General features: G+C 38.0%; 1 protein-coding gene across 7 annotated transcripts in view; it reads right to left on the bottom strand.

The window, feature by feature from the left end:
* Positions 1 to 1,715: 1,715 nt before the first annotated feature.
* Positions 1,716 to 26,220, bottom strand: part of PTPN13 (protein tyrosine phosphatase non-receptor type 13) — a 223,551-nt gene continuing 199,046 nt past the window's right edge. For 6 of the 7 annotated variants that reach the window (XM_027060249.2, XM_027060259.2, XM_027060255.2 and 3 more), the window contains 11 exons: positions 25,068 to 25,161; positions 24,258 to 24,395; positions 24,068 to 24,156; positions 17,304 to 17,359; positions 14,622 to 14,728; positions 12,947 to 13,095; positions 11,406 to 11,496; positions 8,539 to 8,876; positions 7,337 to 7,552; positions 5,179 to 5,241; positions 1,716 to 2,412 (listed from right to left, as the gene is read on the bottom strand). In XM_027060249.2, the coding sequence (XP_026916050.2) occupies positions 2,317 to 2,412; positions 5,179 to 5,241; positions 7,337 to 7,552; positions 8,539 to 8,876; positions 11,406 to 11,496; positions 12,947 to 13,095; positions 14,622 to 14,728; positions 17,304 to 17,359; positions 24,068 to 24,156; positions 24,258 to 24,395; positions 25,068 to 25,161 (1,437 nt within the window). In that variant the 3' untranslated portion in view covers positions 1,716 to 2,316. The remainder of the gene's footprint in view (positions 2,413 to 5,178; positions 5,242 to 7,336; positions 7,553 to 8,538; positions 8,877 to 11,405; positions 11,497 to 12,946; positions 13,096 to 14,621; positions 14,729 to 17,303; positions 17,360 to 24,067; positions 24,157 to 24,257; positions 24,396 to 25,067; positions 25,162 to 26,220) is intronic. The other variant, XM_027060234.2, reaches the window with a different exon arrangement.

Genomic DNA, 26,220 nt, shown 5'->3' on the forward strand with positions numbered 1-26,220 from the left:
ATGGAGACAATTCCCAGGATGACCTTGGAAGTTGTGTGTTGACTGCAGAACCTCTGTCAACCTGGGTTCCTGCACACTGGAGAGAGCTATCTTGCTTAGCTGTTTACCTGCCCAGCACTGTTAAGGAAATGAGAAGCAAGCTTCTATTATGTTTGAGCCATTATGTTCTGGTGTATATTTTATAGTGCTTAGGTACCTAATGTGTGTTAAGAGCCAAGTGGTGTTCATTCATTCGATATTTGAGTGCCTTCATGTGCCACTCTGGCTCTGTGGCATTGCCATGCTTTCTAACCAGAGTGGCCCTAGCAAAGGTCTCCTTCCATTCTATGGCAGTGGGAGCCAGGGCCCAGATGAGAGCAGTAACATGTTTACTACAATGAAGTTTCCATTCAGGGGTTGTAAACTGAAACCACATTTTCTTGCCACAGTTTCCATTTCCTAGCTACATTCTTTCCAGAAAAGGATCCTTCTTCAGCTTTCCGCTCTCCCATCTCTGTTGACTTCAGATGATAGCTAATCATCTCCAGCTGTACTGCCTCCCAGAGCCCTGCTGGCCTGGTTTCCTGTGCTTATGACAGGAAAACAAGGCCTCAGGATTCCAACTCACTCAGAACAGAGGTTTCCAAATATCTTTTAAAGCAATAGAACCCTTTTCTCCCAAATGAAGTCTTCAGCTACAATGCAATCTACAAAACCTGTTTTTTTTTTTAATTTAAATTTTATTATGTATTTTGAGGGAGAAAGCCAGGTAGAGAGAAAGTGCACAGAGGAGGCACAGAGAGAGAGAGAGAGAGAGAGAGAGAGAGAGAATCCCAAGCAGGCTCCATGTTGTCAGCGCAGAGCCCGATGTGGGGCTCAATCTCACGAACTGTGAGATCATAACCTGAGCCAAAACCAAGAGTCCGACACTCCACTGACTGAGCCACCCGGTGCCCCTATAAAAACTGCTCTGAGGTAGGAATGGTGGCGTGGATGCTTCTGTTGCCAGATCTGTAACTACTTCCAACCAGGTGGGGAGTCAACTGTATCACTGTGGCCCTCTGTGCAGACCCTGGTGTCTTCTGCCTTCAAACAGCCTCAGATACTCAGGATTAGTTTCCATCCAATCGTTGCACTTGGGTGAGATCAGAAATTCAAGTTGACTAGTTCAGAACTGGTTAGTCCCATGAGGATGAACTGAGCAGTGTCCCAGGTTTCAAGATGTCATCACTCACAGCTGAATGGAAAACTGCTGACAGAATTAGGACTGAGGGACTCCCAGCGGTCGGTACTGAGAATCAGAAGCAGGCTCTTTGAGGCAGATCTCTTTCCCTTCAGGCAGAACCAAAAATAACCTCCCAGGAAATGTGATATTGTTTTCCTTGATTACCCCTTGTCAGCTTAGATATTCGGAGTTTTACCACAATTAGAACTTGAAAGTATTCTGATTTATGTATGAGGCACAGTAAGCTGGCACCACTCACGGCGAGGCGGAAGGAAGGGAGACTGAATGTCTTAGCTACAGTCGGTCAGGACACGGACCCTCACGTCAGACCCTGATGAAGATCCAGCAGGGTTTCTAACACCACTCTTGGTCCCTGGGGCCGGCATGCCTGGGGCCAAGTTGGGGAGATGGGAAGTTGGGGTCCAGAAGTTCTTGTCTCCCCAGTGCCTGGGTGTTAAGAAATAACACACTGAAAATGTTGAATTTGTCCGCACACACTTTGGCTTGCTCATATTTTTAAGATGTATTTTTATTTACAGAGTGAGATGAAGCATAACAGATAATGCAGTTACAAATGTATCTGATAACTCCATTTTCATGAAAAAGTATATAAATATATTATAGGAAATTCTATATAGTAAACATCAGAAACTGATACAGTAAACATTTGCTACGTTTTTCTATTCCAATATTACTGTCATTTAAAGCTTAAATACTGGTTTCAAGTATCTCCTATAAAATAACTCTATTAAAATACTGGAAAAGAATTTTGCTATCAACAAGATTGGTGCATTAAAAATAGACTTGGTGTGTGTGTCTTTGTAACAATGTCAACTATAATCAAAGGCTGCCTTACTCATCGCTAAGATCTGCATTGTTCAGTTAGTGCTAAAAAATTTTAAATTATCATCACAGGTTGAAGTAGCTGTAAAAATACAGCATTTCACCATCGTTGTTGTGAAGAATGCCCCTCTAAGGTAGAGGAGAATAAGCATAATAATGTTGTATGGACTTGTGGCCCTGTGATCATTATTTTAAACAGGGAGCAGGAAAATCTGTTGGAGGTCGGGGGGGAGAGATGAAGAAGCATCCAGAAGGCTGTTCTTTTCCTGTTATTTCAGAAGCTGTGGCTGTTCTGTTTGCTCTTCTTTAGCTTGAAGACGCGTCAGAACATAAAGGATGACTTGATAGCAGAAAATATACTGATCCTATGGCCAAAAGAGAAAAAAAAAAGAGACAGATTCTAGATTTATAATGTGAAATAGATACGTCATGAGTAATTTTGGAAATATGGAGAATTTTGTTATAGTTACTATTAAGACGCAGGACATAGAGTTGTGCAGTATCATAAAAATTATAAGAAGCTGAAACTGGATGGACAAAACGAGGAGGGGAAAAGCCTTGGGGGTGGAAATATCCCAGAGTCCCAACCGAAATTGTCTGTGGTACTCCACTTTTATGTTTTGTGTTTTGGTAATATTTATGATTTGCTTTTATAAGGGAAAAATAAACTTCCTACAGAATTTCCTGTAGAGTTTATTGAGCTCATCTTAATGTCCCGAAATGTCAAAACCCGAGACACCATACAAAATAATTTTCTTTAAATATCTGGAACAAAAGAATATGGAAATCAAAGAATCAAAGTCTTTCGAAATTAACTTTTTTTTTTTTTTTTTGGTGAAATTACTCTCTGTTTAGTTGATGGTGCAGTGATCTGAGTTTTCTTGTTATACAAAGAATTAATTCACGATATACTAAATGGAAAGCAATAAAACAACTACAGTTGAAACTCATTCAAAGCAGTCATGCCTGTGCACTTGTTTGGACTAAAGAATGTAAGAACGTTCCCTAAAATGTTGACAATTCTGGAGAGTAGGAATACAAGTAACCCTTTCGTTTCCTTTTTGCTTATCTGTATTTTGACTTTCCCACATTTTGCACAAGTTCATCTTTGACTTTCTCGCACGCCACAAACAAACCGTTAGCAAACCTACTTCCCATGATGCCCCCTTCCCCCTATATCCACCTACATCCACCACTCCAGTCTGCACCACACCTGCCACCTAATGGACCTACCGGCTTCTAACCCTGCAGCCTTCTCCCCAAATCCCGTATTGTTTTAGCACAGTAGCCAGAGAGGACCTTAAAATGTGACTCAGATCAGGTCAGTCCACATCACTCAGAAGAACGCCCAGGCTCTGGTCCTGTCACTTCCCATTTCCACCTCAGCCACACCAGCCATGGCCATGTTTAAACACGCAAGACCTGCTCCTGCCTCAGATCTCCGCATGGGTGGCTCTGTCTGCCTGAAATGCTCTTACTGTCACACAGCCAATGACCCGCACTACCCTTCCTTCAGATCTTGGCTCCAGTGTCACTTTCTCAGTGCTGCCACCCTATTGAAAGTACCTCTCCCAGCCTGCCACCATGCTTCCTCTTTGCCCGGATCTATTTTTTTTCCCCTCTAAAGTACTTATTGCTTTCAAAGATCTTAGATAACTTAGTTAGTGTGCCTAATATCTGTCTTCCTCCTCACCACCCCATGAGAAGATCTTTGCTATTCTAGCAGGGATCTTTGTGTCATTCACAGATGTGCTCCAAGTACCTAGAAGCATGCCTGGTCCACAGCAGACACTCAGTAAATAAGTGTCTGTTGAATGAATGAATTTCCTGGGTATAAAGAACTTATTCAGATCAGTAGGTTCTCTTTACCTAAAAAATGTGTATCAGCTTTATATTTAGGAGATTTAACTTGAATGAAAAGTGTACATGAATGGAAGGCAGGCAAACTTTAATTTTAAAGAGAGTCATAAACTTTTATATTCTTCAGGACGAAGAGAAATGTGAACTTACAGACATATAAAAAGCTTCCATATCCCTCCCCACAATACAAACAATAAGAATAGTGAAACTGCTCAGAACAGACAGATAATCTACATAATGCAGTTCTTGGAAAGATACAAGTCTGTAGGTCAGTGGGTGATATAACCCATGGTTTGTTATCATGGTTTGAAATGAACATGATCAAAACAGGAGATACAGATCCACACATTCACTCTCCCCCAAGAGTGCCTCGTCCAAGCTAAGCAACTCCAGCCTGCCTTCTGGCCTTCTGCTCAGTGCTGCTGAATCCATTCCCTCTCGGGGAATTTCTGTAGCAAGAATATTACCTTTAACATCTTTAAGTTGGAAACGGGGAAAGAATGCCACTAATTATATGCTATTTGGTACCATCCCCAATTGTTGCCCCAACATGCCCCCCTGTTCTTTGCAGTGCAGATGCACTCATTTTTAAAAAACTAAGAAAAAAAAGTATTTTCATTAAAAATATTTATTTTAATGTTTACTTATTTTTAAGAGATGGAGAGAGACAGAACATGAGCAGAGAGAGAGGGAGACACAGAATCTGAAGCAGGTTCCAGGCTCTGAGATGTTATCACAGAGCCCGACATGGGGTTTGAACCCACGAGCTGTGAGATCATGACCTGAGCTGAAGTTGGATGAGCCACCAGGCGCCCCTTTTCTTATTTTTTAGAGACGGGGGTGGGGGGTGGGGGGGGTGGGCAGATGGGGAGGGAGGGAGGAGAGGGGGAGAGAGTGAGAGAGAGAGCGAGAGCGAGAAGCCCAAGCAGCCTCCATGTTCAGCATGGAACCAGATGCAGGGCTCGATCCCACAACCCTGGGATCTCAACCCAAGAAGAATCAAGAGTTGGATGCTCAACTGACTAAGCCACCCAGGCACTCCCTTTTTCTTCATTTTTAAAAAAAATAAAAGGCAAAATTTAAATATTTTCATTTTTTTCTGAATTACTCCTCATGCTTAAAGAAAAAAAAAAAAACAGTCCCTCACTACCACAGATGTTTGGTTTTAAGGAATAATGTGAAGGCCCATTAAGAAGAGAAATGGTTTAACCAGAACTCTGAAAAGATCCGAATCCTCATGAAAATCCTAATTAGAAGACACCAAGACTCACCTCTGTCTGAACCATCCCATGTCTTTGCAGTCTCATGCAGCGCACGAGGTCAGAGATGTCAAACTGCCAAAGGAAATGGCTATCCGTTAGAGAAAGTGTCACCGAATCTGAACCCCAAAGGTTCACAGAGGAAGGACTTCTATAGATTTCTATATCTCATTCTCCTTCCCCTTATAGCAGCTTTGGGAAATTGTTCCAGACAAAATAAGTCAATGGACTAACTCTGCCATCATTTCATAATTTTATTTATGTTCTTTGTAAGAATTAAGGGAAGTTGTTTTATTTGAAAGTCCCAAACAGAAATTGTCTTCCCTCTGGAATTTGACTTATTTCTAATATCACCATTTATTTTATTTAAAAAAAATTTTTTTTGAGTTTATTTATTTATTTTTGAGAGAGAGTGAGAGAGAGCACAAATGAGGAAGGGACAGACAGAGAGAGAGAGGGAGACACAGAATCTGAAGCAGGCTCCAGGCTCTCAGCTGTCAGCACAGAGCCTGATGCGGGGCTTGAATCCACAAACCGTGAGATCATGACCCGAGTCAAAATCAGATGCTTAAACTGACTGAGCCACTCAGGTGCCCCCTCATATCACCCTTAAAAAAACACAAGGCAAGCTATTTTTCCTGCAGTTTGCTTTTCAGAATGAAATTCCTGACCTTTTTATTTTCACTGATGTTAGCAGTTTGAAACAAGGGAGAAATAGACTGTTTTGTTTTGTTCCACTTAAATCATTAATGGTAGATACAATACTGTGTGAAGAGCAAGACAGAACTGCTTTTAACCAAAATTCTTTAAGACATGATGATTTTAATTGCTTATATACAGTAAGATGTTCTAACATTGTAAGTAAGGTTTATACTAATTTAATTTTAATAAGATTGTAATCAGTAATTTTGTTTACTGAGTAATTTTTTTAAAGTAGAAGTAATTGTTTAGTGACTAGCATCAATTTGTATAGTAACAAAGTATACATTTTCCACCTACAGGTAACAGTAACAAAAAAAGAATGTCTTTTTTTAAAAAATTGTTTTTTTAATGTTTATTTTTGAGAGAGAGAGAGAGAGTAGGGGAGGGGCAGAGAGAGTGGGAGACACAGAATCTGAAGCAGGCTCCAGGCTCTGAGCTGTCAGCACAGACCCTGACACAGGGCTCAAACTCATGAACTGAGAGATCATGACCTGAGTCAAAGTTGGATGCTTAACCGACTGAGCCACTCAGGCGCCCCAATATACTTTCTTTTGTGCATATATATATATATATATATAGTAAGCTCGAACTCAATGTGAGGCTTGAATTTAGGACCCCAAGATAAAGAGTTGCTTGCTCTACCAACTGAACCAGCCCCAGTGCTTCAATATTTCTATTCCTAAGTGTGATGGTGACACTGGCTTTATCTTATACAAGCCTACAGACTATAAAGAGTAACATGCAATAGTGCATAAGGGACTTTTGAGCACAGTTAAAACCAGTAAAACAAACATAAATTTGGGGCACCTGGTTGGTCAGTCAGCTGAGCAACCTTCAGCTCAGGTCATGATCTCATGAGTCATGAGTTCAAGCCCTGTACTGGGCTCACTGCTGTCAGCCTGTCAGTGCTAGGCCCGCTTCAGATCCTCTGTCCCTCTCTCTCTGCCCCTCTCCTGCTTGCACTCTCCCAAAAAATAAATAAAAAATAAAAACAACAACAACAACAACAAAACAAAAAATCAAATATAAATTTGAAGTATTATTTCTTCTTGATTATGATCTGGGTAGTTTTGAACAACATTTACTAAATTATAATTTGATGAAGTAAGAAAATTGAAAGATTTATAGAAACTGCTAAATAAAAAATTCCAAGATTATAGCACACTATTAAAAATTAGATTTTACCATTAGTTCTGGTCAGATGCTAGTTCAGCCTATACCTTTTTTTTTTTTTCAGAGAGAGAGAGTGAGCACAAGTGAGGAAAGGGCAGAGGGAGAAAGAGAGAGAGAGAGAGAGAGAGAGAGAGAATCTTAAGTAGGCTCCACACCCAGTGCAGAGCCTGACGTGGGGCTTGATCTCATGACTGTAAAATCATGACCATGAGACCTGAGCTGAAATCAAGAGACAGATGCTTAACAAACTGAGCCACTCAGGTGGCCCTAGTTTCAGCCTATATCTTGTACTCACGTCAAGATCTTGACTGATTAATCCTAAAACCACATCTATGCATATCAGGGTCCCTGAACGTCCAATGCCAGCGCTGCAGTGTGTGATGATTGGGCCCGATTTGTGAATGTGTCTCATGTAAGAGATAAAAGTGAGCAAGTCGTCTGGCTGAGAAGGTGTATCGTGGTCTGGCCAGGCAGTGAAATTCAGATGAGAAATATGTCGCGTCTCTCCTGTCTGAAATTGTACAACAAAAGAAAATAGATAAAGGCATACTGTATTGTTCACACGTAAGTTTTAATTCTTAATAATATACTGTTCTTTCAAATTTTGACTTGCCCATTGGATTGGATGAAAGGAAAGGTGAAAGAGACAAAAAGACTCTATCAAACAACACATGGAGGGTCTTTATCAAGGAGGTTGCTAAATCCACATTTTAAATACTGGTAAAAACTACTTTTTGGAAATCCTAAAAGCAAATTACATTTTGATGTGAATAACAACCTTTTCTAAATGACTGCACTTTTAACTCACTCTGCATAAAAGCCAAAGTCATTGCAATGGCTTAATTGCCTTACAAAATTTGGCCCAGATACTCTCAGACCTAACCTGCTCCTCATGGCCACAGAGACCTCTTTGCGGCTCTTTAAAAACACTAAGGCACAGTTCAAGCCTAGGGCCTCTGCACTTGCTCTTTCTGACTGAAATCTACCCTCCCCCATCCCTATGGCTTGGTCAAGTCCTTTAGGGTTTTTTTCCACAGCACCATCAACATTAGCATTTCCTCATTAGCAAGTAAACTAAATATGTTGTTTATGGGGGAGTACTTGATACTTAGAGATTTTTAAAAAACTTTTACTCACTCTACTGAGAGGTTTGATCTTAAAAAAAAAAACAAAACATTTCCAGCACATAGCTTCGAGCCATTCTGTTGTATCACTACGCAAAGGATGATAGATGGTCACCTTAAGAGTCCTGTGTTCTCATTTTCATTCTAATACAGTACATACTGGAGGAAACGGCTTGGTAGAAGTCATGAAGAGGGTCACATTTAAGTTTACATTAGATAAAAAATAATGGGTGACATTAGTGCCACTGAAATGGGAACCCAGAAGTTGCTGGCTTTCATTTAGGAATACACTGATGCTATCAAAGAAAGCATCTAGGCCTACATTCCAAGTAGGAGATAAGCCTTGGGAGATGGAAAGATTTAATTTGCTTACCTGAATATCTTCTAGGGACATTGCCCTGACGACAAAGCCCTTCAGCTGCTGCATTCTCACAAGAGCCAGCCGAAGCCTGTCACTGACCATTGTCGTTTTGCCCAGGATATTAGGCCAATAGCGCTGGCATTTGATTTTTTCCCCTTCTACTTCTTGGGTCATCATGGCTATCACTGTGGATTTTTGTTCCCAAATCATCTGCCAGAAATCTCCAACAGTTGTAGGGAGAGGTCCTTGGCAGGCAATGTAAACAAACTCTTCTTTTCCCACTGGTATCTTAATGAAGCTGGCGTTGATATATCCACCTTCATCTCCAAGGGGCACTCTGGTAGCGTCATCTGTGAATTTTCCACCACAAAACAGAGCCATCTGTATCATGCATTTTTCTTTCTTTTCCTTCTTCTCTTTCTTTCTTTCAGTTTATTTATTTTGAGAGAGAGAGAGAGCAAGACAGTGACAGAGCACACAAGTGGGGGAGTGGCAGAGAGAAAGAAAGAAGCCCAAGCAGACTTCACACTGTCAACACAGAGCTCAATGCAGAGCTTAAACTCACCAACCATGAGCTCATGACCTGAGCAGTAATCAAGAGTCAGATGCTTAACTAACTGAGCCACTCTATGTATTTTTTAAAGAATTTGTTCTATTTCTTTTTTTTTCAAGGTTTTAAAATTATTTGAAGAGAGATAGACTGTGTATGCTTGCAAGCTCAAGTGGGAGAGGGGCAGAAAGAGAGGAGAGAAAGAATTCCAAGCAGGCTCTATACTGTCAGCTTAGAGCCCAACACGGGCTCGATCTCATGAACCGTAAGATCATGAGTCCGACACTTAACTGACTGAGCCACCCAGGCACCCCTGTATCATGCATTTTTAAACAAGAGCCTTACAAACAGGGTCACTCAAAGATTATGAGAAATTCCTCAGAGTCATAAATGAAATCACAAACACATTTTAATAAAAGCATATTTTCAAATTATAGTATAGCCAAATCATTTTATATTTACCCATTTCACTCATTACAAGTATATCTAAGATGTCAACTCAATGAGTTTGACAGACAATTAGATATTATTTACACAGATTTGGCTGAAAAACTGAAATTTATAAATTAATACATTTAGAACTTCTTAACAAGTTCCTAGAGAAACAAACTTAACTTTACTATTTCTTATCCATCCTTATCTTAATGGTGACAATAAGACTGAATTTAATGAATGACAATGCCAAAAGATTATTTCATAAAACAAATATTAATATTATAGTGAGTTTACTAAAGTTCTTATTATAAGTATAATTGGCATAATTACCTCTTGCTCATCTAATTAAATTATGTTCTTTTAAATCAGCAGCCAACTATAAACACAATAAATCAAAAGGTAGCTCACTTTATTCTCCAGGTATGTAGGCTCTTGTCTTCGTCTGATGGTAATTTCATAGTCAGAATATAAATTTTCAAACCAGTGAAAGTATATGTAAGCCATCTTATCCAAGATAATTAATTTGTATGTACTTACACATCAGAAGCCATTTCTACTTAAAACATTTATAAATTTAACTGGTAATTTCTAGGATTATCAAATTATGACTTTATTAATAGGCTTCAAAATCCTCCATCAATTGCCCTTCAATTACTTGACTTTACATCATAACTCATGGCAATAAATCCACTCAGTAGTTTTAGATTCATGGCTTACTCCATTTGATTTTAAGATACTAGTCTGACCATTTCTTTTTCTTTTTGCCTGAAATAATTCCCACCTACTTTATACTGAACCATTATCGATTTCATGTTTATTTGTTTATTTATTTAAGTTTATTTTGAGAGAGAGCACGTGTGCACATAAGTGGGGGATATGCAGAAAGAGAGGGAGAGAGAGAATCCCAAGAAGGCTCCACACTGTCAGTGCAGAGCCTGATGTGGGGCTCAATCCCACAAAGAAATAATGACCTGTAAATCAAGAGTCGGATGTCCAACTGACTGTGCCACTCAGGCACCCCTCAATTTAATTTTTAAGATGTTAAGATTAACATGTTTAAGATGTTAAGATTGTTTTCGCAGGAAGTTTGCCAAAATAAATTTTGTGTCTTCTGTCTTGGGTTGAGAAAATTCAGCTATTATTTATTGCATGATTTGTCACTATTGGCTCCGTTACGGGTCTTTGAATTTATGACTTCCTTGAGGATAGGCTCATTGTGTCACACATGGTGGAATCCAATGTGCTAATACATAGATATGTGGCTGATCATTACTATGAGAAGTGGCTAAAGAAAACAAAAAGTTGCTAGACATTGATATTTCGGCTACAAACAGATATAATTTAAAAAATCACATGTTGATTGGTGGAATGGGTAAAATGTGGGTAAAAAGGAACTGCTTTTTTTCATTCCTGTATCTGAAACAGTTCAAACTATAATGCAACCTGGTAGTACCACCGTTGGTACCACTGCAGCCACATGCACATATATCAGAGACGTTTTTCTACCATAAAGTGAGTGGAATAAATAGATGTTGGCATGACACATGAACTGAGAAACCACTCATCCAGAAGTTGATTTCATATTTTCAAGAAGACTTTAAAATTATTGATTTGGCATCACTGAGTAATTTCTAACACTATGCTGTAAAAACTCACAAGTGTCTGAAGAAATATTTAAGATTCCTCATTGTGATTTTTAGTATATCATAGATGATTTGAAAAAGAATTCACATTCTATATCTAAATGTATTTGTTACTTATGTAAATCTCTGAATATGTGCTTGTGTGCGCGCACACACACTTATGTGAGAAATAGGTAAACTAGCATAAAAGTTTTCAATCAGTTCAAATTATATTAGACATACATTTGATTTGAAGCCAAATTGGAACTTACAGGGAAGTATATTTTTATATCGATTCTTTCTTCTGTTTTCCTTAGTTTGTCCAATTAGACACTGATCCAAAGGTTTTAATTCTTGAAGATTCTGCAAGCAAAAATGGAAATAAAGTTAAATTTGTCAAAATAAGCAGGAATTCAGTAATAATTGCAAATACGTTAAATACGCAGGGTGCAAAACTGGCTACTGATCAGGGTAGACACTGAATGTTAAGAAATAGATCTGTCCTGGCAAGATAAGCAAGTCTAAAATCCCAATATTAATTTGATATTTGAAATATATTTCTGCAAATATCTTTAACATGTTGTAGTCACTCAACTAATTTTGTGAGGCTGTACTTTGTATCTTAATTTTACATTTCAGTCTAAAAACGTCTATAATTATATTTTAGGGAAAAAAACAACTATAAAAACAACTTGCACTTAAAAAATGAGATGGAGTAGAATTTTTTGACAATACTGTCTGTGGGGTCATAGAATAACCTTTATGGTAGAGTTGTGGTTAGACAGTCCTATGTTTTAAAGTCAACTCTTTGTCATTTTTCATCCACTCATTAATCCATCCATCCATCCATCCATCCATCCATCCATTTGACAAATATATATTGAAAATGCCTACTAGATGCAGGGCACTGTAATAAGTGCTGGGAATACAGTAGTGAGAAGGAAGATATGATTCTGGTTCTCCTAGAGCTTTCAGACCATTGGGCGAAAGAGGCAGTAGAGAACTAAACATACTGTGATATATGTGTCAAGAACTTAACAAGCTACTGTGTTAGAGAAAAATAAAGATTTACTTTATAAAGGGTTGTGATGGCAGGTCTGTGGGATGGTGACATTTAAACCTTAAAGAAAGAAATCATTTCTGCAAAATGGAGGAGAGTATACCTCAACTATTGTGAGCTTGTTTCCAAATCTATTAATGGGAGTTACATTATTGTGAGTATTTAATACAAAGCATCTAGCACATTGCAGAAGCTCCTTTCACTTCAGTGGTTATGAAAAGCTCAGGAAGTAGGCAAAGCAAGTATATGGTTTGAGAGAGATGAGCCAGGTAAACCCCAAAACCACAGGGGTGCTACATTCCTCTTTTGTCTCATGGTAAATATGGATGTTGCCAGCAAGATGACATGAGCAAGGGCTCTGAACCATTGCCTCTTTGAACTGAGGGGCATATTTCTGGAGCTGTATTAAACTAGAAACTATTGCTAATGAACTACATCAACAGTGTATTAATTATGAAGTCTAGTGGATGGTTGGAATTGACACTTAACTTGAAAAAAAAAAAGCCTCTTTATCACTACTATGAGGCAGGAAGGGTAATCTTTCGGGAGATTTATGAAGCTCCAAAGCAGCTAAAGAGATCTCTTTAAACCAGTACTATTAGGATCCTAACTGGAAAAATTAATTTCCTGCTAGACAGGACAGGATGGTGCTGGTAGTTGGAAGTAGAGTTGTGAGGTAATGGGCCTTTTCAAAATTTCTCCTAACCTTGCATATAAAACTTTGATAAAGAATCACTGGCAGAAGCCACTTACCTCCAGCTCCTTAGAAGGAATCCCTTGATCTAACAAACCGCGCAACATTCGAATGACTGATTTCAACTTGGTACCGGTGTATTTACCGGAGGGGGGCACTTTGACGATGGGGACTGCAGCAAGCTCCTCATTTGTCAGAAACGGATGATCTAACAGGAAGACAGCAGTCGATGTTTTAAAAAAAAATTCCCACATAACTGATTTAGCCAATAAGGGAACGGATTCGCGCCTGTTCTTACCTCCTCTATTTTTACCAAAGGAAGAGTCTTTAGAATTAATAAGGCAATAGAACAGGTAGGCAGATACCTACAATCAACATAGGAAAATCTTGGCCATGGCAAGGCCCTTGGCTCTTGTGTACTTACAGTTTCTAGAAGAGTTTGAATTTTTTTTTTTTTTTTTTTGCTTCTCTTGACTCAGATGGCACTATTTTCTTGATGAGAACGTATCTAGTCCTCTTACTGCTTTGCACTTTAATTAGCTTCCAAGCACATGGGGAAAAGATGAAGTGGGATGCTTCAGAAATTCTTCATAATGGGACATTGCATTAGAAACACTGATGTCTCCTCTCTCTACCCTCCCTTGGTACTCAGTGCCAGTATCTCTGGCACTTGACAGTTTTATCAATACAAGTGAAATGTTGGGGTCTTCAGGAGCTTATCAAATAAGTGATATCAGTGTCTTAGAAGAGATATGTATCTAATTTAGTACCTGCTCTGTGGAAACTACTCAGAAAGCAACTGTTATCCTGGAAAAAAGTAGGAGGGAGTTCTTGCTATAGTCTGCATAAGTGTAACTTTGCAGACATACCTGTAAATTAGTTAACTAAAGCATTCTGATGACAGTTACTACATAGATAACAATAATGCCAGGCTCTGTAGGGCATAGGAGGCTGTACAATATCTCAAGAAATGGAACATGTGGTGGGGTGAAGGCTAGTTGTAAACACAGAATTCACTTCTCGAAAGTAGTTGTAAACTTTTACAGAACTGAGCGTAAAGGCAATGGGAGCTCAAACACTGGAGATGGGCATGGGATACGGGATTTGACAAAAGCACCATCACAGACACTAACAGTCCACATAAATCAAAAAGGTGTTCATTCAACTACTTTAATTTCCTTTAACAACTAACACTTCAAATTACAAAACCATGTCTTTTGTTGCATTAGTGTAACACTGCCTTCTATAAAAAAAAAAAGAGAAATGCAACACTGAATAGAGCTTCATTTCTCTACTGGCTCAGTTATAAAGTCACAGAGGCAGTAACAGGACACAGCAATTGACTCTCACTTTTAAAAAATGAGGTTGAGATTCAAGGATAATAATTTTCCCTCTTTGAGCGATTCAACCTGTTTTATTATAAATTAAATGTACTCCTTGACTTCTCGTTCCAGATTGGGAAAACTGTGACTTTGTGTTTCCAATTAACATATTTACACATTTATTTGTGTGTTTTACTTCAAGCCACTGAGAATTTTAGCCTCCAGCTGTGCAAATACCTATTTAGAGAACTAAATGCTGATGTTTGCCTGTGTAATTTCATTTAACGTATAGAACCAAATAATGCACACATATAGAGAAATAGCATATATCTGTATTCTGAAAACTGATTTTCAAACACTTATTTTTTTATCCATTGCTTTTGATGAAAAAAATGTCTTATAAAATTCTTGCCTTTATTGGAATCCTCAAGATTTGTTGTTTCCATTGGCAATTCATCACTTGCCCAGGCCACTTCATTGTCACCATCAGTCTTCCTTTCTTGTGGCTTTTGAATCAAGCTATGACAACAAAACACGTTTGTAATATTTTCTTCAGTTTCATCCCCCAAATGCATTTAACTATTATATCCCTGAGGGACACCCAAGTGGCTCAGTCGGTTAGGTGTCCGACTCTTGGTTTCAGCTCAGCTCATGATCTCATGGTTCATGGGATTGAGCCCCGCATCTGGCTCTGTGCTGACAGTGTGGAGCCTTCTTGGGATTCTCTCTTTCACTCTCTCTCTCTCTGTCTCTTTCTGCCCCTCTCCCATTCATGTGTGCATGCATGCTCTCTCTCTCTCTCTCTCTTCTCTCTCTCAAAAAAGAATATCCTTGAACCCCTTATTTCCTGTACAATTATCAAGATATTTAAAAACAGATCGTCTGGGGGAGCCTGGGTAGCTCAGTCAGTTAAGCATCTGACTTTGGCTCAGGTCATGATCTTGCAGTTTGTGAGTTTGAGCCCCACGTCGGGCTCTGTGTTGAAAGGTCAGAGCCTGGAGCCTGCTTCAGATTCTGTGTCTCCCTCTCTCTCTGCCCCTCCCCTGCTCATGCTCTGTCTCTCTCTGTCTCTCAAAAATAAGTAAATGTTAAGAAAATTAAAAAAACAAAAAAACAGATGATCTGATTTGAAAAACCCAAGCCTACAAGTCCTAAGATTTATTGGTAGATGTAAATTAAACTGAAGTACAGAATTGTTTAATATAGTCTAAAATTTATTTTCAAACAAATCCTGTCTTTGGACGTTAGATTGAAGGAGTCTCTTGGAGATAGAGAAAGTGGTTTGTTGCCCGCTTCAACACAGATAACCAATTACAACTGTGTCAGTAGAGCTCTCTGTGTCTTTTTAACAGCTACCTACTATTATTGTACCATATGGATGTATCTTAATTTATTTATAGAAGTCTCTGTTGATGCACATCTGTCTTTTGCTACAAGTGGAGGCTGGAGGGACATTTCTGCATCAGGACACTCAGGTAATGTAATAAAACACAGTACAAGTTCCCATTATTCTAGGGGTACACAGTAGATGCCATCTTGCTGGTAGGGTGGATGGCTAGAAAAGAGAATCCAGGCAGGACAAAAGTTTAGCAATGAGATGAAAAAGCATAATGTAAAAGGCTGAACACATTTTTGCATTTTATGATATTCAGGGGGAACAAAACAGAGTACATCTGTCTGACATTAGTATAGACCATTAAAACAAGACATGTACAATGGTCCCACAACGTCAATAATGGGGCAGCAATTATGTTGCTTTTATGGTGAATGTTTTCCTCTGTTCCAGATAATTATGGGTTGCAATTAACATTTAATTTGCAAGTTCTGCATCAATGAGGTTACTTTTGTCATGTAATAAATATATTTTGTTTGCAAGGGTATAGTTTGGAGATCCTTCCGTCAGGCATTCCCTCCTTTATCATTCCTTTGATTAGCTGCTTTAGTGTTTCATGGGTGCTTGTAGGCGTATACCCTAATTTATTTTGTGTAATTATTTTTTTACAAGTATAAATGATGTTGCAATTACATTTTTGTAGAAATGTCTTTGCACACATGTGGTAGTGGGAGCCATTTTTTAGAAATGAAATTGCTAGATTGAAGGTTATGTACTACAATTCTTTGAATCTTTGACACTCATCATTGTAAGATACACTATTATTTTGTTCACATTAAGGAAGAAATTATATTGATGGTTGTAAGGCCCTTCATGATTTCAGAAATGTTAAAATCAAAAAGAAAGTGTATCCAAGAATTAGTAACATGTAGATAAAAGTTACATGTTAATAGTGTTTCTAACTTGCATTCAAATAAATTAGATATACTAGTTTCCCCGACCTCCTTCCTCCCCTTCCCTTGCCTAACAGGGCAGAGCTTGTATCTTTACAATTATTGGCAGCTGGCCCAGATATTTGCTAGACTTTCCTCATTGTTGGCACTTTCCCTTTTAGACTTTCTTTCATTTTTTCCCCATGGTCAAGGATACTGTTTTTTGGAGGAATGTTATAACAAATACATTGTCACATGCCACCTGAACCCTTATAACAGTATTTTAAAAACATTCTTAATATTCAGCCATAGGTCCATAATTTAGTCAACATTCTCATTTCATTGGAAAAGAATAAATTAATTTCAAAAGCAACATCTAAATGAAAATCTTCAGAACACCTTTTTTTTTTTTTTTTTTTTAAAGATTTTAGTTTTTAAGTAATCTCTACACCCAGGGTAGGGTTTGAACTCATGACCCTGAGATCAATAGTCACATGCTCCACCAACTGAGTCAGTCAGGTACCCCCACCTCAGAGCACTTCTAAAAAGCAATGGAATTTTTACACTTTAATTTTTTTAAATGTTTATTTATTTTTGAGAGAGAGAGAGAGAGAGAAGGAGGGGGAACGAACATGTGGGGGAGGGGCAGAGAGAGAGAGGGAGACACAAAATCTGAAGCAGGCTTCAGGCTCTGAGCTGTCAGTACAGAGCCTGACATGGGGCTCGAACTCATGAACTGTGACATCATGACCTGAGCCAAAGTCAGATGCTCAACTGATGGAGCCACCCAGGTGCCCCTGTTATATACTTTAAGGGATTATTTTCTTACCTTTCACTTTTTACTTTTTCTTCATAATATTCTTCACAGCCATTCATTTTGATAGACTACAATAAAGAGAAATAAAAATTACATTAGCCCATTGTAAAAAAAAAAATCAAACAATCTCAGTGTTCAATTTGTTTCTGTTACTTATTTCCTATATTTTCTGTCATGTCCATCCTCATATAACAAACACACGTATGACATTCAATTAATGTCAAACTGTGGCTAAGGCACCTTCAGTGGCCCAAGAGTTTTGCTGGTCCCACTTACTGACTGGCTTTTCATTTCTCATAAGGGATATTAATGGTACAGAGGTAAGGAGAAGACAAGATGTATAGCTGAAGTATGATTAGACATGCATATTCTTATACTACTTCAATTTTAAAATCTGAAAATGGGCTCTCCAGAAAAATCTTAGTAATTTTCAGTGTGTTAACTTATCTTGCCCTTTTATTATTAAAGTGATGGGTCCTTCTGTGGAGAACATAGACCAATCAGCTCATACTTTACCTGAGTATGGTGTCTCAGAGACCCAAATACTGCAAGTGCAGTTTGCTACAATCAGAAGATGACAAGTTTCATTCTTAGATGATTAAGATGATTACATTCCAATCTTTATTAGGACAAATTATCTTAACAAATGGGATAGTCCTTTCGTTTCAAGACCCTGAATTATCTGGCCTCTGTTTATCTCCATAATCCATTTGCTTTTATTTGTAGCACTTTTTTTCTTTTTCTCTTAGAGAGAGAGAGAGCATGAGCACGAGTGGGGAGAGAGGCAGAGGGAGAGAGAGAGAAAGAATCCCAAGCAGGCTGCATGCTCAGTATGGAGCCCGATGTGGGGCTCAATCCCATGACCCTGGGATCATGACCTGAGCTGAAATCAAGAGTCGGACGTCAAACCAACTGAGCCACCCAGGCACCACTTCTTTTCTTTTTAAACTTCATAGACCTTATCACAACTTGTAATTTCATGTTTACTTGGGTGTTTATTTGATCATTCTCTTGTCCTCCTCATTAGACTATAAGCTCCACAAGTGCAGGAACCACGTCTGGTTACCACTATGTGCCTACACGTGCTTATTATGCCTGAGCCACAGAAGGTTGTCTCACTTCTTTAATAAAGATATAAAAAATCTTTTTTTAAAAATGTGTATTCATTTTTGAGAGACAGAGAGAGACAGAACATGAGCGGGGAAGGGGCAGAGAGAGAGGGAGTCACAGAAACCTAAGTAGGCGCCAGGCTCCATGCTGTCAGCACACAGCTTGACATGGGGCTTGAAACCACGAACCGTGAGACCATAACCTGAGCTAAAGTCAGACGCCCAACCGACTGAGCCACCCAGGTGCCCCAAGATATAAATAATCTTTAATATGATCTTTCAGTTATAGACCTTTAGACTTAAGAAGTATTTATAATTAAGTTATTCTGATATGAACTTCAGTTTATTTGAGGAAAATGCAGAATTTCTATGGAGGAAGAAAAAAATGTAGCTTGTTTTTATCCACGGATAACTAAAAGGAAGCTTCTTAGATGTTACCTGTTTCTGCAAGTTGATAATTTTAGTCTGGGTTGATTTTTTTCCAAGTAAAGTCATTTGGATTTTGTATTTCCCATCATAAAAGTGGTCTAAGAATCTACCATGAGTGTGATACTTTTGAAAAGTATAAAGCCTTTTATAAGAGTCAAATGTTATTAATATGAAAATGGTGAGATAAAGCCCAATTGGAAATAAAATATAGTGATACTACAACAACATCAATTTTCCACTATTCCTGTCAGAATGGCTAAAATGAAAAATACAAGAAACAACAGATGTTGTTGAGGATGTGGAGAAAGGGGAACCCTTTGGCACTGTTGGTGGGAATGTAACTGGTGCAGCCACTCTGGAAAAGAGTATGGAGGTTCCTCAGAAAGTTAAAAATAGAACTATTCTATGATCCAGCAATTGCACTACTGGGTAATTAAACCCTAAGACATACAAATACTAATTTGATGGGACACAAGCACCCCCATGTTTATAGCAGCATTATCTACAATAGCCAAATTATGAAAAGAGCCCAAATGTCCACTGACTGATAAATGGATAAAGAACATATGTATGTGTACACACACACACACACACACACACACACACACACTCTGGAATATTACTCAGCCATGAAAAGGATGAAATGTTGCCATTTACAAGGATGTGGACAGAGCTACAGAGTATTAGGCCAAGTGAAATAAGTTAAAGACAAATACCATACGATTTTACTCATATGTGGAATTTAAGAAACAAAACAAACAATCATGGGGAAAAAACCAGAGAGGCAAACTAAGAAACAGACTCTTAACTATAGAGAAGAAATTCTATGGTTTACCACAGAGGAGAGGCGGGTGGAAGAATGGGTTAAATAGGTGATGGGGATTAAGGGGCACATGTGTCATGATGAGCACTGTATGGAAGTGCTCTAAACTATACACCTGAAACTAATGTTACACTGTATGTTAACTAACTGGAATTTGAAAACTTAAAGAAAAATTTCCCACTATTTTGCAAAGTTCACCTGTGTATGGGGTAGGTTTGGGTTAAGGAGATGGCCTGCGGTCTCTCTTCTCATTCTGGATTGTAGGCTCCTTGGAAGAGAAGGCAGCTGCAGCACTGCCTCAAGGAAAAGACTTAGATTTTACCAAGGCCAGCCCATCTGAAGGTTGGTTTGTTATCCTATTGCTCAAAGAATCCAGATCCAGCAACTTGAAGAGTAGAGATATCTCCTGGGTCCAAGACCAAACTGTATCATTTGCGGTGCCCATTGTCAAATGGAAATATGGGATATCTTGTTAAAAATTTGAGAATTTCAAGATGATGGCACAGCACATGAGGAGCTCTTCTAAGCATAGGGCTCTGTGACTACATCAGTCGAATGCCCATAAAGCCAGGATCCTACAGTCAGTCAAGCATGATTATCTTATAGGTGATGGAAAGCCACTGAAAGTTTCTATTGTTTTCTGATTAATAACCAGTATTAGAAACAACATAGGAAGTGTGCTGATGTATTTCAGCACAATGATGTCATGTCTTAGGAGGCCATGCCTTTCTTCTCTCCATCTTAGATGTTTTGAGCTAATGGGGGACATGTTTCTATCTCTCTCAGGAAAGTTGCCTGTCCAGAGGTGTAGAAAGACCAAATTCCTTGCCATGACATCTAAGTCACTTGTTCAACTCACCCCTCCCTATCTCTTCAGTCTTAGCTTTCGAGATACCACATGACACCCTACTTGCGATGATTTAGTGCCCTGAATGTCCCAGGCTGATCCAGACCTTCATGTCCTTGCTAAGCAGTTCCTCAGTATGGAATGCTCTTTCCTATTGCATCTCACCTACCAAATACCTTCAAAATGCTAAAACTTTGGCTCAGGTCATGATCTCACGGTCTGTGGGTTCGAGCCCCGCATCAGGCTCTGTGCTGACAGCTCAGAGCCTGGAGCCTGTCCCTCCTCCACTTGTGCTCTGTCTCTCTCTCTCAATAATAAACATTAAAAAATAAATAAATAAAATGCTAATTCTCTCGGAAGCCTTAATAACCATACCCATCTACTCCTGTATAGTCCCTATTATTCCACAATTCTTTGTAACATTCTCTGAATTCCATATAAACATTTATCAGGACATGTTTTTACTATAGTTTTAAAAATTGTACTTACTTATTTACATTGTACAGCTCCCAAATTGACTACTAGACTATACAAGCAAATTGAGGACAGAAACCCTGATATACCTTCTTACCTTGTTATCCCCAGCTTAATCAGGGTCAAACGAGTTCAGCAATAGCTAAGTGAATAGTTTTGAAACTTTAGATGATGATTTACACTATGTATATGACTGGCATTCATTCCTTCATTCATAAATAAAGCTCAGACATTGGCCTGAAGTACTTCATTAAGAGGTAGTTAAGTATAGAGTGACAAGTTACAAGACAGTGACAAATGACCGTGTGTGATACTATACTATTTATAATATCATAATATCATTTATAATATCAAAAGTAGCTTAACTTTTGACTCATCAGAAAACCTTCAGGGTTAAAACCCTAAAACTTTCAGGGTTGTACATACAATCCAAGTAATTTCCCTATCGGGTATTTACACAAAGAAAATGAAAACACAAATTCAATGTTTATTGAAGCATTTTTTTTTTTTTTTTGGTAATTTCTGCATCCAATGTGGGGCTTGAACTCATGACCCTGAGATCAAGACTTGCGTGTTCTACCAACTGAGCCAGACAAGCACCCCTACTGCAGCCATTACTTACATCAGCCAAGATATGGAACCAATTTAAGTGCCTAACAATAGATAAATAAAGAAGATATGGTATATATACATAATGGAATATCACTCAGCCATAAAAAAGAATGAGATCTTGCCGTTTGTGACAACATGGATGGACCTGGAGGATATCATGCTAAGTGAAGTAGGTCAGAGAAAGACAAATACCATATGATTTCATTTAGATGTGGAATCTAAAAAATAAATAGACAAACAAAATACAGAAACAGACTCATAAATACAGAGAACAAACTGGTGGTTGGCAGAGGGGGCAGGGCTGAGGGGATAGGTGAAATAAGTGAAGGGGATTAAGAGATACAAACTTTATAAAATAAATGTCATGGGACACCTGACTGGCTCAGTTGGTGGAGCATGTGACTCTTGATCTTGGGGTCGTGAATTCAAACCCCATTCTGGGCATGGAGCTACCTAAAATAAATTAATTAATTATAAAATGTCACCAAATGAAAAGTATAGCACAGGAAAGAGAATCAATAACATTGTAATAACTTTGAAGGATGACAGGTGATTAGCTACACTTACTGTGGTAAGCATTGCATAATGTATAGAATTGTTAAATCACTATGTTGCATAACTGAAAATAATAGAGCATTGTATTTCAACTACACTTCAATAATAAAAGTTAAAGAAACAAAAACAAAACAACTTCCAGGGTTGTAGAACACACTATTATGAGCCAGTTCAATAAATAATCTACAATTTGTTTAGGGTGGTCCCAAAGAAGCATACTTATGAAAAACTAAGTATTTTCAGAAATTCTAGGTGACTCTTAAAACTACTCAGATGTAGGCAACATTCTAGAAATATAAAATGAACAGAAAATGTTTCCAGAATACTGGCTTAGTCTTCCTTTCAGCTACGGAGATTAGTCATATTTGTCTTTTTTGAATTTGTCTGCTTATGAATATAATTTCCATAGTGATTTTAACACATTTAGAGTTTGATACAAATATAACCTCTTCATGTTTTTATCTCAGTACTTTGTTTTCTCCTTTCCTGAATTTGTTTTTTCACTTTCTTTGTTTTGTTTACTATTAGTCAAAATCTCTTCTGAAGCAGATGTCCCATATATTCAAGCGTCAATTTATTAAATTTAAAGGATGGACTGTCCCAAAATGTTTGGTCTTTAACATCTTGAATTCTCAACGTGTATATTTGTGGGATCTATCTACACTTTGGTGGTAGAACAACTTACATGATATTTACTAATAATTGGTAGGAATATTCTCCCTCCATAACCTTAATTTTTAGATTTGTCCTGAACAGTTTTACATCCTAATTTCTTCCAAGTGAACTTTAAAATCATTTTACCAAGCTAGTCTGCCTCTCATTAAAAAAAAGTTGAAGGGGCTCCTAGGTGGCTCAGATAGTTGTGTTGGACTCTTGATTTAGGCTCAGCATCAGGATGTCATGGTTCATGGGATTGAGCCCTGCGTTGGGCTCTGCACTGACAGAGTGAGACTGCTTGGGATTCTTTCTTTTCCCCCTCTCTCTGCCCCTTACCCATTCTTTATCTGCCCCATTACCCATCATTATTAACCTTACCCATTCATACTCCCCTCCTCAAGATAAATCAACATTAAAAAAAAGTTGAAATATTTTATGGGACCATATTAATTTATGGGTAAATCTAGGGAGAAGTTAAATTTTGGGTTTTTCTAGCAAGGAATGAGAAATGTTTCTCTTTAATATTTCTTCTGCTTCTTTGTAGAGTTTTAAAGTTTTCATAATATAGGTTTTGTACATTTGGGTTGAATTTATGCCTATACTTTTATTTAACTATTGCGAATGAAATTTTAATTATATTTTATAACTTGTTAAAGCATAGATTATTGTGTTATAGACTGAATTGTGTCCCTTGCAAGATTCACAGGTTGAAGCCCTAATCCCAAAATGACTGCTTGGAGACAGTTTTTATGGAGGTAATTAAGGCTAAATAAGGTCATAAGGATGGGGCTCTAATCCAATAGGATTGGTGTCCTTATAAGAAAAGGAAGAGACACCAGGGGTCTCTTCCCTGGTGAGACAGACGAATGGGCATGTGAGGACACAGTGAAAAGGTGGTCATCTGCAAGTGGAGGACAGAGGTCTCACCAGAAACCAACTCTGCTGGCACCTTGGGACTTCCAGCCTCTAGAATTGTGAGAAAATAAATTTCTGTTTCTTAAGTCTTCCAGTTTGTGGTATTTTGTTGTGGCAGCCCTAGCACACTAGGATAGGCTGCAAAGTCAAATGTCTACAGGAACCAGACAAGTAAACATAAACCTGCAAATGCCAGAGTTGGGGCAGGGGATGAGCGGTGTTGGAAAATCAGAAATGGTGGGGTTGGTGGAGGCAGAGATAAGGCCTCAGCAGAGAAAGCAAACTTTATGTAAGAAGATACATAATTCTAACAAGACATAACATCCTATAGTGTTTATCTAGCTCTTATCCTTACCTCTGTAAAGTCTTCAGGTAAAGGTGAACCATCACAGACTGTATCTTCTGCTCTCCCTTCAGATAACTTCCCATTGGTTTTCAACGAACCTGGGGAAGAAATAAGTGGGCCAAGAGAAATTAAAATGCTTCCTAGAGGCCTCCTTCTTGCACTCCTTAGTGTACCAACTTATTCATTCTGGTTCATCTACCTGGAACACTGACATCTCCTGCTGCATTATTTTGGTTTAAAAGATTCTGGGCTTCCTCATCCACGACATCCAGCAGAGACTGAATAACTTCAGCTTCTTGAGGATCATCATAAATATCATCTTCTTGTACATTAGATTCTTGAAAAACAGTAATTTTACATGAGATTTTACTTTAAAAATATTGATTGGAGAAAGAGACGCTACATCAGGTCTTTCAAATTTCAAGCATCTGCTTCGAAAGGCAGCCATGATTGGAAAAGCGGTTAGACCCATGCAAACCAGCCCTTTCTAGTTCTAGCACTCCTCTGGCTGCTGTGACAGAAGATCACACAAATGTAGCTTAAAAAGAACAAACCAAAATCTATGTCTGTGAATGAATCTTTCCATGAGACATGAAGAATTTAATGCTTATTTTCCTAAATTGATTCCAAATTACTAATTCATGAAAGAAACTCAAGAAGTTAGGTTACAAAAATTAAGGATGTAATAGGGTAGCCCATACATGTCCAAGAAAAATTTTCTAATTAGGTTACCTGTGAATGGCTGCTTCCAAGGAATGTGAGAAACACTATCAAACAAAACCAGCTATCTTTTTAATCATCTAAAAATATTTTTAATATTAGGATACAGGCACATTTGTACAGTAATGCAATGAACAATAATTAATTTTACATTGTTCTTTTATTTCTTTGAACAACAATCTTTTCTTGTTACACTATAGAAACATGTAAGCCCAATACCTAATATTTCTTTATTACCTGAACTATTAGGACATTTAGAGTAATTGGATGACTGATTTGGAAAAACTACCTTTGGAGAGAATCAAGTCTGCTGATCCCTTCATCTGATAAGTAGAGCATTTTCCTTCAGGGCACAAAACTTCAATTATTTCTTCCCCATTAACCTAAAGTATGAAACCAGAGCAAATCATTAGTTTACTATTTTGCTAACTTCCAGGATTAGGGAGGGACTGTAGATTGCCCCATCTGTGTCCTTCTCTCCCTCTTTCTTTGTACATAATCCATTTGATATCTCTCCATGATAGATGAATGTTTCTAGGAAACATCAGCACAATGGAATGTACAGAGAGAATGGGACTTTCCATCGCCAAAAACCTCTGGAAACAGCAGATAATACAACATCAAATCAGTATTTCTATTCTAAGAATTCTCACAGTGTTTACTAATATAAATTTTGAGTTGCCAAGAGTCTATTATGTAGTATTTCCTAAGCTTATTTGAGTGCAGAAATCTCTTTTTTGAGGCATATTTTATGAGACTTGTCTTCCTTTAAATCTTTTCTAAAAGTTTTATAGGATTACTAAACTAATAAGTTGGGGGAAAGGGAAAAAATCTTTTAAGTATTTGTGAAGCTGTGACTTGGACATAAACTCTAGTTTCACATCCTGGTCAACTGTTGGATATAAAGATTTTTAAGTCTGGTCTAAATCTCATCTCAATTTAAAAAGAATAACAATGGATTCATAACTACAAATTACTTATTGAACAGAATTTAACTTTCTAACTCAATGGTAAATTGTGAACACTTCATGGTACATGGCCTATTGAAAGAAAAATGATTTGGGTAAAAATGCAAAATTAAATGGTTAGGATAAAATGAAATAATTTTATACAAATAAAAGGTGGTTTGCTCCAAAGATTTTACTCTTTTTATCAAGATAAAAAGTAGAAATGATAGACGCAATAGAATTATTTCTTCATAAATAGTGGTTACACAATGTCCAATTTTACTGGATTGTGAAACTCCAATCTTCATGAGAAATTCATAGCACAGACATTAGCATCAAGGACAGAGTATTGCTTGAGAGACTTCCTGAAAGACTTTAACTCCAACAAAAAATGTTTGCAACCATGAATAACCAAGGTCCTAGCTTCTGAGTGTTTTATGTTAACTTAAAAAGAAATTCTCCCCTTCTCCCTTTCAACAACATGCTGATATTTAA

Source organism: Acinonyx jubatus, chromosome B1, assembly GCF_027475565.1.
Source record: "Acinonyx jubatus isolate Ajub_Pintada_27869175 chromosome B1, VMU_Ajub_asm_v1.0, whole genome shotgun sequence".
Classification (NCBI taxonomy): Eukaryota; Metazoa; Chordata; class Mammalia; order Carnivora; family Felidae; genus Acinonyx; species Acinonyx jubatus.